The sequence below is a fragment of the Micromys minutus genome, assembly GCF_963924665.1.
Source record: "Micromys minutus genome assembly, chromosome: 4".
In the NCBI taxonomy this organism is placed as follows: Eukaryota; Metazoa; Chordata; class Mammalia; order Rodentia; family Muridae; genus Micromys; species Micromys minutus.
In genome coordinates this window covers 36410850-36429748 of record NC_137973.1, presented here as the reverse complement: position 1 = coordinate 36429748, position 18899 = coordinate 36410850, and the positions used below count along the sequence as shown (strand labels likewise).

Sequence of the window (18899 nt, the reverse complement as noted above, 5' to 3'; positions counted from 1 at the left end):
TTTTCTCTTGAAGAATTAGTGATGTAAGCTAAGTTCCTCCTGAGGTCACAAGTTGAGATGTCTAGGACAGAGCAAGTAACCCCTAGGCACAGGGTCTCTTTAGAAACTTTTTTTTCTCTTCACCTCGGAAGGATCAGAACACTACTTCTAGACTCTGGACCACTGTAGCCATGTGCAGAGGAGGCTTCTAGGTGCAGTTAGGGCTCCCAGTTTGAAATGTCTCCCAGTCTTAGCCATTACTAGGATCTGGGAGCCGGAATCTACTCCCACTGGGGCAGGGGTGTGGCCTTTGCAATTGCTTTGTTTTCCTCCCCTCTTATCTCTCTTGCTTTGTTTGCCATTTTAGCCTCCAGGACCCTGCTGGGCGAGGAACCCTGTTGAGCTTAGAGCGGTCCTGGGAGAGCGGTTCAGGAAGAGGCAGAACTTTTGAGCTGACTTTCTAGAAGTGAAGGCTGAGTGTGTGGAGGCTCTGGAATGAATTTGGAAGTGTTTCTAATTTATTTTTATTGCAGAGCAATACTAGAGGGAAGTGGGAAAGGACCTAGGACCTTGTAACTAATAAATCACCATTGCTAATGTCCCCTGTGGTCCCGGCCTTTCCATAGGTTATTTTACATCATTGCAGTGGTTTTGTAGATGCATTGGCTACCTGCAATCCCATATCCTGCTTATTAAAATCTCAGTTATATGTAACTGTCGTTTTATACAGATATGTGGTATATCCTTTGACTTACTGAATCATTTTCCTCCAGCTACTGATTATTCCTCGGCTTGGGGGAGGTGTTTACATCGCTGCTGACTTTTTATTGTAGGCAGCAAGGCAATCATGATGATTGTTGAGTTTTAATTATCGACGATAAATTTCTAGGAGTTCAGATTCTCAAAGAGACTAAGAAAAAAAAAAAAAAAAAACAAATTGTCTTTTGGAAATAATGGCCAGATTGTTGAGTAAGGGCTTCCCCTGGAAGTTGTTTTTATAACTGACAGTTGGGGGTGAGGCAGACATTTATCTAGGGGTTGGTGTACTACTTTACAGCCGAAGCCATGAGGGTAGTAAGGCTGTGCTCAGGAAATAATGTCCCAATGCCCAGGTCTCTCCCAAACCTTCCTCCTCCTATTGTGTTGGGGCCCAGCTTGCTAGCACCCCACTTGCCTCATAGACACCTTTGAAGCTTGTTCCTGGGTAAGTGGTGCATTTGGAGGTTTGACTTTAATGCTTACCCATATTCTTCTATAACAGACACCCCCCAGAGGAGAGTTGATTGTTGTTGGTTTCTCTTTCAGCCCTTTGACTTTGAGGATTAATTTCTCCTTTTCCTCCTCTTTACAGAGTCCTGTTGAAGTCTAGTGTCTCTGAGTCCTACAAGCCCCTCAGAGCTAGTAGGTGAGACCGCACTGGGAGAACACCCTTGCTCCTTCATCAGAGTACCATTGCTATGGATACCGAATCCACGTATTCTGGATATTCCTACTACTCAAGCCATTCAAAAAAATCTCACAGGCAAGGGTATGTAAGTGATCAGCCACTCCATCGTACTATGTAAGAGCACTAGTAGGTTGGTAGGGCTTTCTGTTAGAGAACCAGTTTTACAACAGCCTGCATGAAAGGCGGAGGATGCTGAGGATTCAGTCCACCGGAGCATGAGAAGCCAAGCTGGAAGGGCAGTTGACATGCTTGGGGAATCACTATACTGCCAATTTACATTTTATAGCTGCCATTAGAGTTGATGACCTTAATTTCTCACAATTGGTTTTAAATTAAAGTTTCCTCAGCAGTGGAAATGTTTCTCATTTCTAAGTACTTCTTACAGGTGTCTGTTTCTTCCAGCTTTACTGATAACTGTAAATGAAAGTTCAAAAGCAGGTGTTAATTTGTTGCTTTACCCAAAGCTGCTGACTCACTGGCTATTAAGCATCTGCTCTGAAGCTAGCTAGGACACACCACACACACACACACACACTCACACTCTCTCTCTCTCTCTCTCTCTCTCTCTCTCTCTCTCTCTCACACACACACACACACACACACACACACACACACACACACACACACACTTGGATATGCACACATACACGAATGTGCTTGCTTAGCCTGGCCTCTGATTTCTCCAAGTGAACTAGTCTTCCAAGTGAGTCAGGATTTGAAAACACCATCCCAAGTGATGGGGCCAAATTCCCCTTCCTCTGCTGAAGGAAGAGACCTGGGTTGGTATTCACAGGGCCAAGTGCATTTTCGGGGGCAGAATGCTCGCTGAGTGGAGATAGATGGGTGAATGAACAGAAAAATGATGACTGGGTTGTGCTTCACTGTGCAGGGTAATAATGCAATGGCTAAGGTGTCTCCTCCTCTGTGAAATGGTTATAGGGATCTCCTCCTTCTAGAACTGGTGAGGGCTGAATAAGGTATACATGGAAAATGATTAACTCAGCCCCTAGGAGGAGGTCTCTCTCGTGGCTGTGTTAATGCCCTTTCAAGTCTTGGTATTTCAGCACCTTTGTTCAAAGGTAACAGCTGACCCCAGCTCAGAGGCCCAGCTGTGGCCACAGCTGTGCACTGTGTGGAAGTGCTGGCCATCCTGGTGTTTGCTTCTCCCAGTGAGCAGATCACCATATAAGTAACTGTACCCAGAGTGAGATTTCAGAATGAGATGTACGCTTCATGGACTCTGTGTGGGTGGCCACACCTGGAAAGAAGTCCGCCAGCGTTTTCCAAGCTGCTGGGTGTGGCATCTGCTGGGAAGGGGCACTTGGCAGAGACTGATAGATAGGGAGTTGGGCACTCAAACTTTATTTTTCCGGACAAATTTGTGTTTTGTAATTTTTTAAAAAGTGAAAGTGATAAGGGTCAGGGGCCTTTAATGCTAGCACTGAGGGGGCAGAGGCAAGCAGATAATTTGTGATTTGGAGGCCAGCCTGGTCTGCAGAGCACGTAGAAAGTTCCAGGCCAGGCAGGCAGGGCTGCACAGAGAGACTGTGTCTTTAAGACAATAAAGGGAGTGGAATAAAAGTGTAAAAAGGCGCTCCTTACAGATAACGCTCACTAGACGCCATTATTTTCAGAAAATGGACTTCTGGCTGGCTTTTTAAAAAATTGTTGCTTTATTTTCTAATCATCCCCGCATCGTGTCCTATGCTGGAGCTCAGCTCGCTTTGCCAGTGAGGATGAAAGGTACTCAGTGTGGGTGCTTCAGGGGCAGGAAAGAAGAAAGCCTACAGTGATATTCTACAGCCCAGATCCCGAGAGAGCCCTGGTTTTAAAAAATCATTGCAGATTTTGATTGGTGGATGAACTTGACAGATTTATTATAAAATACCAGAAACAGCTGTTTTCAGATACCTGCTTTTTGGACCTAACTGGAAAAAGTGGCTGGCTTGCTGGGGCGTTGGACTTCCTCTTCCAGATGGTGTAAATAGGAATTTGGGGTTCCTCTGGGGCTGCAGGATTTCAGAGAATTCAGGTGAGGATTCAGAGAATTCTGAATGGGGCCAGCTTCTGCTTTCGTCTGCACGCCCACCAAGACTTGCACACTTCGAGGCCCATGGCTGCTTGCTGCTGCTTCCCCGGACCTCCTGGGGACCCAGAAATGGATTCTCTAGTGCTGTTATGGGAACTGTAAGAGACTATAACTTTCAATTAAGATGACATGCAGAACGCTTAGTTCTGTCTTGATCCCTTGTGGAAAGTACTTGGCACATGTGAGTTGGAACAGAGGCTTTTAATCAATTGATCAAGGAACACTGCAGAGCACTTACCGGGAGGAGGGCTGAGCGGAGCTCCGGCTATGCCAAGTGGAGCTGAGTGAGGGGTTCGAGCTGCAGGGCTGTGTGTGCACTCGGTGGATCTTTGAAGCCCCCCACGCCTCCTGTTGCATTGAATTGTCTGAGGGAAGACCACAGAGGCAAGGGCCAAAGGTTGTAATATACTCACGGTTGGTGCTGTGGAATGCTTAGCCAAGGCAGAAAGAGTGTCCAACAGTGAGGGAGCCTCCCAGGGCTTGAGAGCCGGCTGCCTCGGGCATTTCTTTTCCCAGGAGGGCCCCGTGAAGGCTCCTCTACTTGATCATTTGTAGGGAGTTTAAATGAAGGACTAGGAAAGAAAGGGCCCTGGTCTCTTGGTAATTTTAGCACAGCTCCAACTCGGGAAGGAATGAAGTGCCTAGTGACACTGGTTGTCTTAGAAGGTTGGCCACCATCCAGTCCTGTTTCTGACAAAGAGGTCACTGCTGCCTTTGCCCTCCAGAGAGAGTGTCCAGTTAGCTTCGTTAAGAGAGTGTACAGTCTGCAGCCAATCTCCTCTGACCTGTCATCAGCAGCAGCTGGAAGCATTAAGCATCATTTGGGGAGCACCTTTAAGGACCCTCATGGTCCCCCTCTCCCATGCTTACAACAGCCCTAGCAGAGCAGGAGTTGGGAGCTCTGTTTTATGGGTGGTAAAACTGAGGCACAGGGAGGAACATGGCTCCCAGATATTGGCAGGTCAGGAAGACCCTCTGCAAGTCTCAGGCGTGTGGGCCCTTTGGAAGAGAATGCCACCACCTTTAAAAGGGAATGTGACTCATGTGCTATAAAATGCATTGTTCTGAAGGGGGACTCAGAGCCTGTTTGTTCCACCCCCAATGGGAAGACAGGTAGTGAGTGGGTAGTGGGGGAGGAGGAAAGGGAGGAGTAACTGGGGGAGGGGGGCTTTCCTCATTTAGAAACACAAGCAACAGGAGGAAATGGCCTGCCCAGGAAATGCTGACTGTAAGTAGGGACAGTGTGGGAATTGCAGGCGGTCTGCTGGACCTGGGGGTGTTGCGGCAGCTCCCCAGGGCTCAGCTAGCAAATTACCCAAATGGTGATGCATTTACCTGTGCACACGGTTGCCTCTTGCATGCTGCAGCTTGCTCTCCCCACCCTCTCATGCGTATGTGCACACGGTGCACTGATACACTTATCTTTTGCACTGACAGTATTATCTTTGGACTGATAGACTTATCTTTTCTCCTGTGGGCCAAGGAAGCAGGAAGACAGATTTAGCAATAAAGATACAGATTCCTATGGGCCACAAGGCTCCCCAGAAAAGGGCCCCCCATGTGATCCTTACCACTTAGGCAGTTAAATCTTGGCTATGTCTTAATATTCCATTGATTGGTTTATTAAACCGTCTACTCCCACTGGATTCTTACTTATTTTTACACTCTTAGACACATCTCGGTCATTGGGGAACTGTCTCCTAGGAGAATAGGCAGCCACAGATAGAGGTTTCTGAAACTTACAGCATCCATTTGCTATCCCAAGGTGGCCTCAAATTCCATATGTCTCTAAGGGTCACGGGTGTGTACCATGATGTCTGGTTTATGTGGTGTTAGGGATTGAACCCAAGGCTTCAGTATCACTAGGCAAGCCCTCTACTGACTGAACCATATCTCCTTCCCCTTGTTACGTATCTACAGCTACAGGGATGAGCGTTTAGGTATGCTCTGCAGTGAGATGACCTCTTAGAGGTTTGTAGTTCTACAAACTAGAAAGCACTGGATGGATGGTCAGCAGTGTTTTTCTTGGACGTCACTGCTAAGTCCTGGCTTGGCCTGGAGACCTGCCCAGAGCGGTAACTAACAGCAGTGATTCTGTAACTGCCGTGCGGTGAGTCTCACTCCCTTCCACAGTGAGGTAATACAGGGAGCAGCTCTCTTGGTGCAGCACTGATAAGACCCCCCCTATTCTGAGTTACCCCAGTCGGGACTGCACACTGCCCTGCATCCATGCAATACTAAAAAGAAAAGGGCTGTTTTTATTTATGTGTGTGAATCTGTGCACGTGTCTTCAGGTGCCGATGGAACCCAGGATTTTGATCCCCTGCATTCACAAGGCATTTTACACACACACACACACACACACACACCCTTCTAAGTAGGAATTCCTACAGCCTCCCCGGAAACATGGGAAAGCCTTCAGGAACAGTCCTTGGGTCACCTGCATCCTGATGACCTGGGGTGCTGGTGAGAAAATCTAGATTCCTATTGTTTTCCTCCCAAATTCTCTGAGGGCCGGGCCACCCAATCTCTGCATCTCAGGTGGTTTGTCTGCACCAGGAGTCTGAGAAATGAGAACACTGGTGTAGAGGGGCAGGAGCTGGACCATGGAACGTGACTTGGCCTCCGATACAAAACATTCTTACCTGGCTCACTTGAGTTGTTACACCGGAGCTGTGAGACAAAGCTGCGTAGATGCTTGCTGTTCCATTCGCAGTGCTCTTGGGTCCTTTAAGAACCCAGCTGGGTGGTCCAGGGGAGAGGAGTACAGTCATTTCTAGTCCTGGTTGCTTTCCACCTACTTTTCACCCCTGTGATGTTCAGGAATCAGGAACTGGCATGAAGCAAAAGGGTTTTGTTTCAGTAGAATCTTTGCCGTCACAGGATTTGACCTACGGGAATTTTCTATAGAGAACCAGGTTAGATAAACATGGGACTAGGCTGATGGCCAACAAGAGTGACAAATGGAGAATTATAGGGGAAGTGGAAGGGGCGGGGATCCTCCGGGGACTGCAGGTGGGACCTGGTGGATTTACAGTTCTAGACCTAGCCTGAAATTCACTCTGAAGGCTAACCAAGTTAGAAGCAGGAATCTCCTACACTGCTCACAGTTGCTCACAGAGGAGACCCTTCAGACAACCCAGTACACACAACTAAGACTATCTGTGGTCACAGCCAATGGTGACCTCAAAGACCTACTTCATAATTCCAGCAGTGCGACTGTATAGGGTGAGGAGATGAAGGCTAGGAATGTTGACTCCATGTAATCTCCAACTTTTGGATATTTAGGAAAGGAAGGTGACCAGTGGGGGAGGGGGAAAAGGGTGAACTGAACCTAAGTACACTATCTTTATGTATGGGAAGTATCATGATAAAATCTCGTTGTTTTATAAAATTATATGTGCTAATTTTTAGACATCTAATTGTTCCTCAAAACACTGTCACATAGTGGCTTTGAATAGAAATAGTGGCAACAGATTTGGCATCAGTTCCTGTTCTGCTCCTTACCACAACTTTTGGAAGGTGCTTAAACTCCCTGAGCCTTAGTTTTCTCATCTGTGAGATGGGGCGGTAATACTGGCCTCAGAATCTAGTTAGAATTGAATGGAGCTAATACGGTCTCAATCTTAGCCAAGTGCTGTGTGAAGGGGCCAAGGAAGGGAAGAGTGACATCATCTGATACAGCTCTGGGTGAACAGTCAGATTCTCTGCCTGTTTCACAGTCCCCCAGTCGCCTGGCAGGAACCACACACAGCTAACCAGAACACACTGATTTCTAGTTATCTGGCTAAGAGTGGAGCTATTGTCCTTGAAAAACTGTCTGCCAGGGAACCCCTTTGTTCCTTGTAGGAATTATCTAGTGCTTATCTAAGGGAGGGGTTCCCAAGGTAGGAGTCTGGCCATAGATCTGCCACACAGTCAATTTGTTCTAGGGGTTCCTTGTTGTAGCTAAGTAGTAGGTTAGTTGGAGATAAATGTGTAGTGGGGAAGAGGGTTTGGTGGTGTGCTCATGGCATGTCCGTGGTGTGCTTATGGTATGCTCATGGTGTGTCCACGGTGTGCTCATGGCTCTTTTGTGTCCTTCTCTCCGGGACAGTCTCCTTCACAAAGTTCAGACACCATTTTTTGCCATTGGCTAAAGATGGCTACTGTACATTGGGCACTCACTCCACGCCTGTACTGAGCACACACACTTTCCCTTGTATATGTTACGTCATGGCCCCCATTCTGTTCCCCACAAAGGGAAACTGAGGCTAAGTGATGTGTGCAAGGTCACACATAAGAGGCTTTGCACACAAAATGGGAAGCCTTGGGCCTGAGGACATCTGGGTATAGGAAAGACGGATGTCAGGTCGCAGGTGGAGACTGGAGGCCAAGAAGACACACTGACTTAGGCCACTTGCAGGGCCGCTTTTGTATCCTTCTCATTACTGCTTATTGACTGGCTTGTGACCTCTAGGGCTTGGCCACTGTGACTGATGCCTTTTGTAGTTTTAAGACTTAACAGTGGTGTCCTCATACTGTCTCTGGAAGACCACCCATGAAGTTCCTCCGGAGTGGGAGTACAGAAAGCCCTCTTTGCTTAGGTGGCCTGGGACACACACCCCTTGGGGCCATTTGTTTCACCTTTATTTCTTTGGGTAGCTTTGAGCTCTGTCAGAACCTACAGAATGGCTTTTGTAAGAAAGAAAAGTACAAGAGTCCCTGTCCTGGTTTAGGATTTCCTTTCTTCTTGTCCCAAATTATTCGGTGGTTATCATGTCCCAGATTTTTTTTCCTTTCTTTTTTTCCCCCCAGACCAAAATTTAGATATGATCCAGTGTAGTGTTTGTCCGGTAAAAAACATTCCTCATTAGTTTAGACAAATGATGACCAACTCAGCTGAGTAATTATCACAGTAAAATGTGCCTGAGGATGGCTTTCTAAAACTAGGCTCTGAAGAAATGTGAGCTTTGTCAGTGGAGGAAGGGCAGTCTTTGTTTTGAGCATACTTAGTTGGGAAAGTTAAGGGAATCTTAGTCTTGCCAGGCTGTGGGGGTGGGTAGGTATGAATGCAGTGTGGGGGGTGTGGTGTAGGCACAGAATTTTCCTAAAGTCAAAATATAATGTATTGTATGTATGTATGTATGTATGTATGTATTTTGTGGGTTAGAGAGTAATTAACCTGACATAAATTTTGGTGTCTGATTATTGGATTATTTTCCCCCCAGGGAAAGAACAAGAGAAAGACACAAATCGCCACGGAATAAAGATGGCAGAGGGTCAGAAAAGTCTGTCACCATCCAGGCTCCCACTGGAGAGCCCCTGCTGGCAAATGACTCTGCCCGCACCGGCACAGAGGAAGTTCAGGTAAGGATCAAAGGCTCTGCTCTAAGCCAGCTGCCAGGCAGCCAGGCTCCTCTCCAGCAAATGGTTTCCTAAGTTTTGTTGCACTAAGTTCTCTTGGGTTTTTAATCTTTGGTTTTTCTAGCACTTTAATGAGTTTATCTATTTCTTTGGTTTTCTTGTTGGTCTAAGGACAACAGATCCTACCATTGAATAGCTGGAGTTGGGGGATGGGGGGTGGAGGTGGGGGGAGGGGTTCTGCCATGAAATTGGTTTGAATGGTGTTGGAAAGAAGCCAGCATGGCTGATGACAGGTCAGAAAAGGGAAAAGTTACTGGCAAGAGTCCCTGGAGACTCGTTCCAAAATGGAACAGGACTGGAGAGGGCAGGGGATCCCTTAGAAACAAACCAACAAAAACAAAACAAAATAAAACAAAACAAAAAAACAACAACAACAACAAAAAACCCCAAACCCAAACAAAAATGCACCATCAGAGAATGCTTAACATTGACTCAAAGAGTCAGCACAGAAAGTAGGTAACATGAAAGAAGTCAAGGCGTTGTCATTCAGGTGGCAAGCATAGAAATCTGGTCAAAGATCAGGGGCAAATACATCCAGCAAACTTTGGGGTTAGTAGTGGTGGTCTTTGGGATACATCAGTGTCAAGGTCACAGGTTGGGACTGGGACAAATCTAGAGAATGGGTTTCCTCTGTCAAGATCCAGGGGCTTCTCTGGTCCAGATGGCAGCCACTGAGATTTGCAGGAATTTGGGGTTGCTAGGCCTGGCATGTTTAAGTAATTTTAGCATTAGGACTTTAAATGAAGTCAATTAGTTTTTAAAATACCAGCACTTTCTTGCGTAAAAAGTAAAAGAAAGTTGTGTGGGATTGTCTGTGAGTCCCAACTGTTTGGCAGCCTCGTTGATCTAAATAAATGTGTGAGCTATATTCAGAAGTATGTTTGCACTGCCCCTGCCCCCCACATCTCCTGAAATGTTTCATGCCCAGCCTTGCCTGACATAAACAAAGCAATGCAGGAATACACAGCTATAAAGATGCAGGAACAGAGATAAGCATGTATCCATGCACACCTGTAGATACCCACAGAGAGGCATTTGTTTGTAATCAGATAGGAAGACTGGAACTACACTCCCTCCAAGGATACAGATGCCATAGAGACTCATAACTGTTCTTCCCCACTGAAGGTGGGGTTTGCACAGTAGTGAGCAAATTCCTTTAATGGTGTTTCGCTGCTTGCTTGGTTCTAGGAAGGCAGATGGACGGATGGATTGATGGATGGATGGATGGATCGTAGGGGATGGATGGGTGGATGGATGGGGGATGGATTTGTTCAATCTTAGGACCAGATCATTCTTAAAAGCTTCACAGGTCAGTTTCCCCCTGGACGTATATTCAGGGGTGCTAGTAACCCACTGTAAAAATATTTCCTCTTTGTACCCTGAGTTCCCTGGGAAGCTGTTTATGCTTACAGCAGGGTGGTGTGATGAGGGAACCCTTTGGAGGTTGTGTGTTTCAGCAACTCTGTCAACTTGGGTAATTAGACGTTTGTTGTCCCCGGTTTCTGAGAATCTAAGGGATTACAATGGTCAAGTTCAGATCCATTTCCCACCCTCCCCAACTCCCAAAGACCTCAAATTTGAAAGAAGCCTTTGCAGAGCCCTACTTTTTTTAGACAGAGATGTACATACGCCCTTAAAATGAACAGAGATGTCGCTAGCAAGGCACCGGCAGGAAGTTGATAACACAGCTGAGTCAGAGCAGTGGTATCACATAACAGAAGGGCCACATGCTATTAGTAATGGTTACTTCAGCAGGGATTTATCAATCGCATGTGTAGAATCCAACATTTGTCTTCTCTGAGTCCAGTCCTCTGAAGCCAACTGTTTTCTATAGCCTGTGGACTCGTCTTCTCTTAGTTATATTAAAGCAAGGTGTATGTCTTTGTGGTTTGTTTTCTCTTGTTGATGTTCTTTTTAAAAAAGACTGGCCTACATTTATACACAGAAACCCAATTGTTCTCAAGGGTGTACTCTGATAAATCTTAGCAGATGAATCCACACCCCTGAGCACAAAAAACCCTCCTCCCTCTTCCAGTTGACCCTACCCCCACCTCCTCCACTCTAGGGCAGCTGCTGCTGGATCTCCACCTCAGTGGGTTGGTTTTGCCTGTTGTAGAGTTGGATATAATTGGAATCATATGAGTTTTCCCCACTCAGCATGAGGGTTTTGATACGTGTCCATGTTCTATGTGTTTCAACAGTTCACTCTTTATTAGTTTTGCTGACTAGTGTTCCACTGAATTGACCACAGTTTGGTATTTGTTCTGGTGGGTGGACATTTGAGGTGCATACATTCTAACTCTGATGGATTAAGCTCTTGTGAATATCTTTATAGGTCTTTTGTGGATTTATTTCCATTAACTTTTGATAAAATCTAGGAGTCGAACTGCTGGTTCATATAGTTCAGTGCATATCTAAATCACTGTGAAAGTGTCAGGCTAATTTTCTGGTGGTGTTAAACCAACTTAAACTCTACCAGCAGTGCCTGAGGGACCTGGCTGCTTCTCACTATTGTCTCAGACCATTTCTCTCATGGTCATACGTCTGACTTCCTAAGTTGATGGTCTCCATGTCCCCAGGTCGAAATCTTTACTATCCACTCCCAACATTGCTCATATTCTTCATAAATTATAACTTTTTAATGATAAAACATTATTTCTTTTCACGGATCTTTTAGATATTAAATATGTTTTTATTGATTATTTTAGAATTTCATACATGCATAGGATATATTTTTTTTATCATATTCACTCCTCCTAATAGTTTTTCCCAGATCCACCCCCACCTTCTCACCCGTTCCCAAATCATGTGTCCAATTTTAAGCACTTACTCAATCCAATCTATGTATTGGTCTGAGTCATCCATTGGATTGTTGACCAGCCATGGGCAAAAACCAAACTGCCTCTTCATCCCCCAGGATCCATGAACTGCTATTTGCTCCTTAGTTAGGTGTGGGGACTCGTGAGAGCGTTCCCACTCCACGATGGATTGTTAACTGAGTTGTTTTGTCCAGCCAACCACAGCTGCTGTGAATCAGTGAGTGAATGCTGTGTCCTATTATGTCCCAAAGATATGATTTTTCCTGGATTCCCCGTGAACTCTGGCCCTTACATTCTTTCATCCCCTCTTCTGCAGTGGTCCCTGACCCTCAAACAGAAGGAGTGTGATGCAAGATGCCCCATTTGTGACTGAGTCACCTTTCCTTTTAAGCTAACTAGTTCTGAATCTCTGTGTTAATTGCTGCCTACGTCGCAAAGAAACCTTTCTGAGAGCTACACTAACCAATAGGTAGAGAGATTTAGTCTGAGTGTTTAGCAGAATAATGGTGGTGGTATCCCCCTGAAATCTGTGAGCTCCCAACTATGGATTCTTGGCCAGAAGTACAGTACTAGGTCTGTTTCCTCCTGTGGAGCAGGCTTTAAATACAGTCAGTAAGCAGTTGGTTGCATCGTAACGTTCATAACCACTATGGCAGCTCTTCCCACACTGGTCATTATTGTAGATCAGAGAGTTCACAGTGAGTCAGACTACTGATGACTTTCCCACTGTACTATGGAAACCAGCCAGCAGGGAGGAAGATTCCTTGTCAGTTCCTACTTGATTTCTCCATCTCCTATGATCAGAGAGTGTGATGTCTGCAGCAGGAAGGTCTTCCTATTGAGTCCTGGGCTTTTTGTTTGATAACCTGAGCCTTCTGGGAGGAACTTTACGCCTTGTGTAGGGTGATTCCAATTACATTCTTTTATTTGAATTTATGTATATGTGAAGTTTGTAAAATAGTAGTTCCCTTCCCTGAATCCTCTCCACACTTAAATTCCCCTTTCCCTCTCCTCTTTCCCCATCCTACAACCTGTGACCTACAGTCCTCTCTTTTTAAGACCTTGGTTCCTCCCCTCCACCAATGGTCACTCTAGCTTCCCAGATTCTATGGCTTCTCCAGATTAAGTGCACAAATCCAAAGATTCACTGCTGTGATCCACATGAGTGTAAACATGGTGTGTTTGGTAGGAGTGATCTATGTTGCCACTTCCATCTGTCATAAGCCGATGTCCTCATTCCAATACATTTCTCTATACGGGACTGTTTTTCCTGGTTAAATCATACGCATGGAGCTCACACATATGGTTTCTGGTGTGTCCTGGTTTCCAGTGAAACAGCAGAAGCATTTGATAGCCTAGCAACAGATTCTTGCTGAATGAACAGGCCAAGTGCCCACACTAGCAACGGCTGAGAAGCATCAAAGGAGAAAGTGATGAACTTAAAGCTGTAGTAACCCTGATACTCCTACGCCCTCCTTCCATTTATCATGAAAATGTGTTTTAGAAAGAACTTTGCTCTTCTGGCCGTAGGGTTTTGAATTTCCTTCATTTAGTCAGTGAGAAGTCATGTCAAAGAGGTCTTAATGCTGCTTCTTACTGAAGTGAGCCCTATAAACGTCATACAGAAATTTAGGTAATACGCTTCAGCTGGGGCCGAGTTTGCCTGTGTGGTAGGAATTCCTGTTTTATGCTCTCTGCTCTGTGGAGCTACTGGAAGGTCTAGATTTGGGCTTTATAAGCCTAGAACCTAGCACGGGGTATACTGCGGTAAGGGTGGCTGTTCTCCTGTAACACAGAAGCCACAGCTCGGTCTAACGACTGCCAGTCATGTCAGAGCAGAGAGGCCCAGACCCCTGGGTTTCTCAGAACCTTTCAATTCAAGGACTGACAATGTGTCACAGCTATGCAATCTCCCAAACAAATTGAAAGGTTAAATCGTGCTTTCTAGGTTCAGAGAGCAAATATAAAATACATTTTGAACGTTTCAATGAAAACAGCTGTAGTTAAAAGTGTCCCTGTTTTAAAAGCTGACTCTATGTACATTTCCAAGAAAAGTTGGGTAACTGAAGTATTTTGTTTTGTTGTGGCTTTCATAAATCACCCTCATTGTCTTCTCTGTCATCAGGATGACAACTGGGGAGAGACCACCACAGCCATCACAGGCACCTCAGAGCACAGCATATCCCAAGAGGACATTGCCAGGATTAGCAAGGATATGGAGGACAGTGTGGGGCTGGATTGCAAGCGTTATCTGGGCCTCACCGTTGCCTCGTTCCTTGGACTACTCGTCTTCCTCACCCCCATTGCCTTCATCCTGCTTCCCCAGATTCTGTGGAGGGAGGAGCTGAAACCCTGTGGCGCCATTTGTGAGGGACTACTCATTTCCGTATCGTTCAAACTGCTCATCCTGCTCATCGGAACCTGGGCGCTTTTCTTCCGGAAGCAAAGAGCGGATGTGCCGCGGGTGTTTGTGTTCCGAGCACTGTTATTGGTCCTTATCTTTCTTTTCGTGATTTCTTACTGGCTTTTTTATGGGGTCCGCATTTTGGACTCTCGGGACCAGAATTACAAGGACATCGTGCAGTATGCAGTCTCTCTCGTGGACGCGCTTCTCTTCATCCACTACCTTGCCATCGTCCTGCTGGAGCTGAGGCAGCTGCAGCCCATGTTCACGCTGCAGGTGGTCCGCTCCACCGACGGAGAGTCCCGCTTCTACAGCTTAGGACACTTGAGGTAAGGGGCACGCACACCCGGTATGCAGAAAGGAAGATCAAGAACTCCAGAAGACGGCTGGCTATTAGTCGGCAGGGTGAATGAAGTCAAGTCCTAGAGGCAAGTGCCTGACCCTTCTCTGGTTTTAGTAGGAGCCGTGTGAGCGGAGGGGTGTCCATGCCTTTCCTGTGGGGTTCTCAGCTAGGGTCAGGGTTTTTCTGGACTCACCCTCTTCCTCTATTGCAATTCCCAAAGATAGACACAATCACGGCTACCTACCTTAACTGTGAACTTGGCTTAGGGATGATGGGTGAGGTGACTAGTACTTTCATTCTGTCCAAGATAATGCATCAGGTACTTACTGTAGCCAAGTTTTGGAGTCATCCTAGTTGTCCACCAGCAGATGAATGGATTTTAAAAAGCGATGTATATGTGCATGTATGTACGCATACACACACATGCACACACATATGCGAAGCTCACTCATGAAAATAGGAGGTCTGTGATCTATTTGGGGAAGGGAAATGGAGATGCACAATAGGAGAAGAAATAGGAAAGGGTTGAGGTTATTATGGGTTAGTGAATATATTTAAATACATGATGCATTTTATCAAAAACATCATTATGAAATGTATACAACAAGTATATATCACACTCCTGAAACATTTCAAAATATAATGCCATTTTTTAAAAATGGTGCATCTAGTTTACCTTGGTAACTCAGTGAGATTGTTAGCTCCTTTTTGTTTCCGTTCTCAAAGATAGTTTGGTTTGATCAGTTATGTGCTTACCCTAGTGACTAAGAAAGAGTCTGGCTCCAGCCAGTGTTGGTGGCTCACACCTTTAATCCCAGCATGAGGAGGCTGAGGCAGGCAGATATCTGTGAGTTCAAAGCCAGCCTGGTCTACAGAGTGAGTTCCAGGACTGTAAGGGTTACACAGAGAGACCCTGTCTAAAAAGAAAAAAAAGAAGAGTCAGGCTCCAGCTGCCGACTACAGATGCGTAAAGATTGTTTCAAAAATGTTTGTGTAATATGAGAAAGGTTAAAACTCATATTTGTGCATAGTTTTAGTGTATTCTGGCATGGTTCACTCAAAAGGTGAGAGTCTTTTTGTTTGTTTTATAAATAAATGAAGGTAGGCACTCTATGCTGGTTATCCCTATAAAGCTTTGTGTAATTTTATTAATTCCAGTGTTGTGGATGAAGAACCGGGTAGACAGTGTAAGTAATTTATACAACATATCTTGCATGCCAACCTTTATTTGATATCCCTCCAATGTCATGGGGCTGGGCTGAATGAATGATCCTGTTATGACATATCTCCCTCCTACTCTTTCATCTGTTTCCTTCCATACATTTTGAGATCCCCGATGATACAAGTTGTGTCTTATTCACCTGGCATCCTTGGTGCCTGTCATGGAGTATGACCCACAGTTGGCAGCCATGTGGTTACTGGGTGATTGATCCACTGTGGTGGTTCGAATGAGAATGGACCCTATAGGCTCATGTATTTGAATGCTTGGTCTTCAGTTGGTGGAACTATTTGGGAAGAATTAGGGGGTGTGGCCTTGTTGGAGAAATATGTCAGTGAGGGTGGGCTTTGTGGTTTCCATCTATTTATTTCTATTTATTATTTACAATTATCTCTCTATTCATCTTAGTCAGGGTTTTTATTCCTATACAAACATTATGACCAAGAAGCAAGTTGGAGAGGAAGGGGTTTATTCAACTTATACTTCCACATGCTGTTCATCACCAAAGGAAGTCAGGACTGGAACTCAAGCAGGTCAGGAAGCAGGAGCAGATGCAGAGGACATGGAGGGATGTTACTTACTGGCTTGTTCCCCCTGGCTTGCTCAGCCTGCTTTCTTATAGATCCCAGGTCTACCAGTCCAGGGATGGCACCACCCACAATGGGCTCGACTCTCCCCCTTGATCACTAGTTGAGAAAATGCCCTTACAGCTGGATCTCATGGAGGCATTTCCTCACGGGAGGCTTCTTTCTCCTGGATAGCTCCAGCTTGTGTCAAGTTGACACAAAACCAGCCAGTACGCTCTTCTTTTCTGCCTCTGTCTGGGAGATGTAAGCTCTCAGCTGCGTGCTCCCTGTCATGATGATCATGGCTATGGGTTCTAAGCCTCTGACACTGTGAGCCCCCAAATTAAATGCTTTTTTCTCCCATAAATTGCCTTGGCCACGGTATCTCTTCGCAGCAATACAAAAATAAGTCACCTTGGATGTCTGGCTTCATAGTTTCACTGTCCTGAGCAGTAAATGCTGGTGTGTCACATGGCAGAGCAGCCAGGACGGGTGAGAACACTGCAGTGGCCACCAGGATAACTGGCATTGTCATTGTTTCATCCACTGTCCAGAGAGGTGGCCCAGCCCCAGTTGGCGTCAGATCCCACTGCCCATCCAGTGTCCTGTTGAAGTGTACTCTCATCCATATCCTCTGGCTCGGCTCACACTGCCTGAGGACAGGCTGGTTTAGTGTCCGAGGCTGCTGCCACCACGGTTGAGTCCCAGGGGAGTTTCTGTTTGGGTTAGTGTGCCATGCAGGATAAGTTGGTTTCAAATACTCCATGGATACTAGTAAAATTGTGGAATCCAGGAAGTCACTGGGGCATTGGAACCTTAGAAAACTTCTTCCCATTCTTTGTACTGGAGAAGGACATCCCCTCCACCCCCATGATCTCTCACAGAGCCAAGTCCAGGGTTTCCCAGGGCTCCCAGGCACTTGAAGAGAGACTGGCATATGGCTTTGAAGTGGACAGTTGCTTTGCCACACTTCATATGGGAACCAGGGCGCAGGAGGCTAGAAAGTTTCAGACAGTGGCAGCTGTGAAGCCTAGTGGTAAATAGCGCAGCTCTGAGGCAGGTTTGGTCATAGTGGATGCTCTCAGACTGACCTGTGGTCGCGGAGCAGGTGAGTAGCATTCAGGACTGTGGCAGCCACAGACTGTGAGTGAGACCAGCTGCAGCGTTGTGTCCCAGTCCCTCTGGGCTCCCATCCTTCTCTGAAACAGGTTGACCTCAACCCCACATGAGACCTGGGTGCAAGTGGGAGGGTCTTCCCAACAGCCCCTGGAAAGTCAAAAAAGAAAGAAAGAGAAACAAACCTGTCAGCAGCTTTGCTACCTCACTGCTTAGCTATGTGGGTCTGGGGCAAAACTGGGTGGCAGAAGCCAGATTACTCCAGAGCTGGTGGCCTGCTGCAAAAAGCAATCACCTCAGGTCCCCGGGAAAACAGCAAGTGACATACCTAACACTCATGGAAGGGAGTATTTGAGTGGGATTTTTTTCCCTTGCTCCTTACTCTCCCTCCTTTTATTGGGTCCCATTTGTCCCTTTCAGGTGATTCTGAATTCTGAGGTGGGAGGAAAGGTGTCCTGTCTCTCCTTCAGCAGTGCTAGGTGTCCAGTGAAAACCAGGGCCTGGAAGCAGAAGCAGGCTCGGCACCTCCCCCTGGCCCTGTGCAGTTTACATCGCCTGCTGCTCCGTGGGCTAAATCTGGTCCAAGCGCAGCCCAGCTGTGGTGGGAAGCATCAATGGAGCAAAAATATAACTTCTAAGGCCTTTTGTAAACTGTTAAAACAGTAGGGAAGGGGGAGCAGGAAGGACAAAGAAAGACGTCAGAATGGCAGGTCTTTAGCAGACCCAACCTGAACCCCAGGCCCTTCCTCTCTCCCTTTATGCAAAGCCTTTGCCTGGAGTGACCTATTGGCTTAGGTGTACAGTGCTGTGGAGTCCTTTCTTCCCGTTTTTTCAAAGGAGGTTTTCCTGAATGGTCTAAGCTATTTTTGAGAGTTTTCGAAAGAATGCCTACTCTTTGGGTTCATAAAGAAAATGGGCTCCTTGTTAGCACTCGTAAAAGGCCCTTGCTGTGGCTTCCCCTGTGGGCAGGGATCATTTGGGGTTTATTTGAAAACCTTCAGAAATGGAAGAGAGTATTGTTGCAGACTGTGAAATTCCATAAATAGATGTAAGATGTGACCTAGCCTTTAACTGGTGCGTTAGAAGTCATGAGGGCTTTTTTTGTTTGGACTTACTTTACCCCACCTCTGGGGGTCAGCACAGGTGGGACAGTGGCAAACATCTTTCCGGTTGAGGGCAGGTTATGGGAGCTGTTCGCAGTCGGCAGCAGGTAGCTCTGTACAGCTCGTTGCCCCCCCACCCCCACCCGTTCCCCATGGCTCCCGGGGTGGGGGTGTCTCAGTCCATACACACCCCACTTGTCGTGTTTCCTCGCAGTGATTTGCAAAATTTCCTTCGACTTTAACTAGAACTATAATTTATTTTTTGACTGACTGCATGATGGGAGAAATCCAGATGAATATGGAAAACAGACCTTAAAATGACCACATCTCATAGCTGCAACATTTTCTGTGCTTCGAGATCTTAGAAGCACAACTCAGTAACTGTTGGAGCAGACACTAACCCAGCTA

General features: G+C 46.2%; 1 protein-coding gene across 1 annotated transcript in view; it reads left to right on the top strand.

Moving 5' to 3' along the window:
• The first annotated feature begins 1372 nt into the window (after positions 1-1372).
• Positions 1373-18899, top strand: part of VANGL1 (VANGL planar cell polarity protein 1) — a 38062-nt gene continuing 20535 nt past the window's right edge. The window contains exons 1-3 of the mRNA XM_080915573.1: positions 1373-1507; positions 8726-8864; positions 13866-14473. Of these exons, the coding sequence (XP_080771699.1) occupies positions 1437-1507; positions 8726-8864; positions 13866-14473 (818 nt within the window). The 5' untranslated portion in view covers positions 1373-1436. The remainder of the gene's footprint in view (positions 1508-8725; positions 8865-13865; positions 14474-18899) is intronic.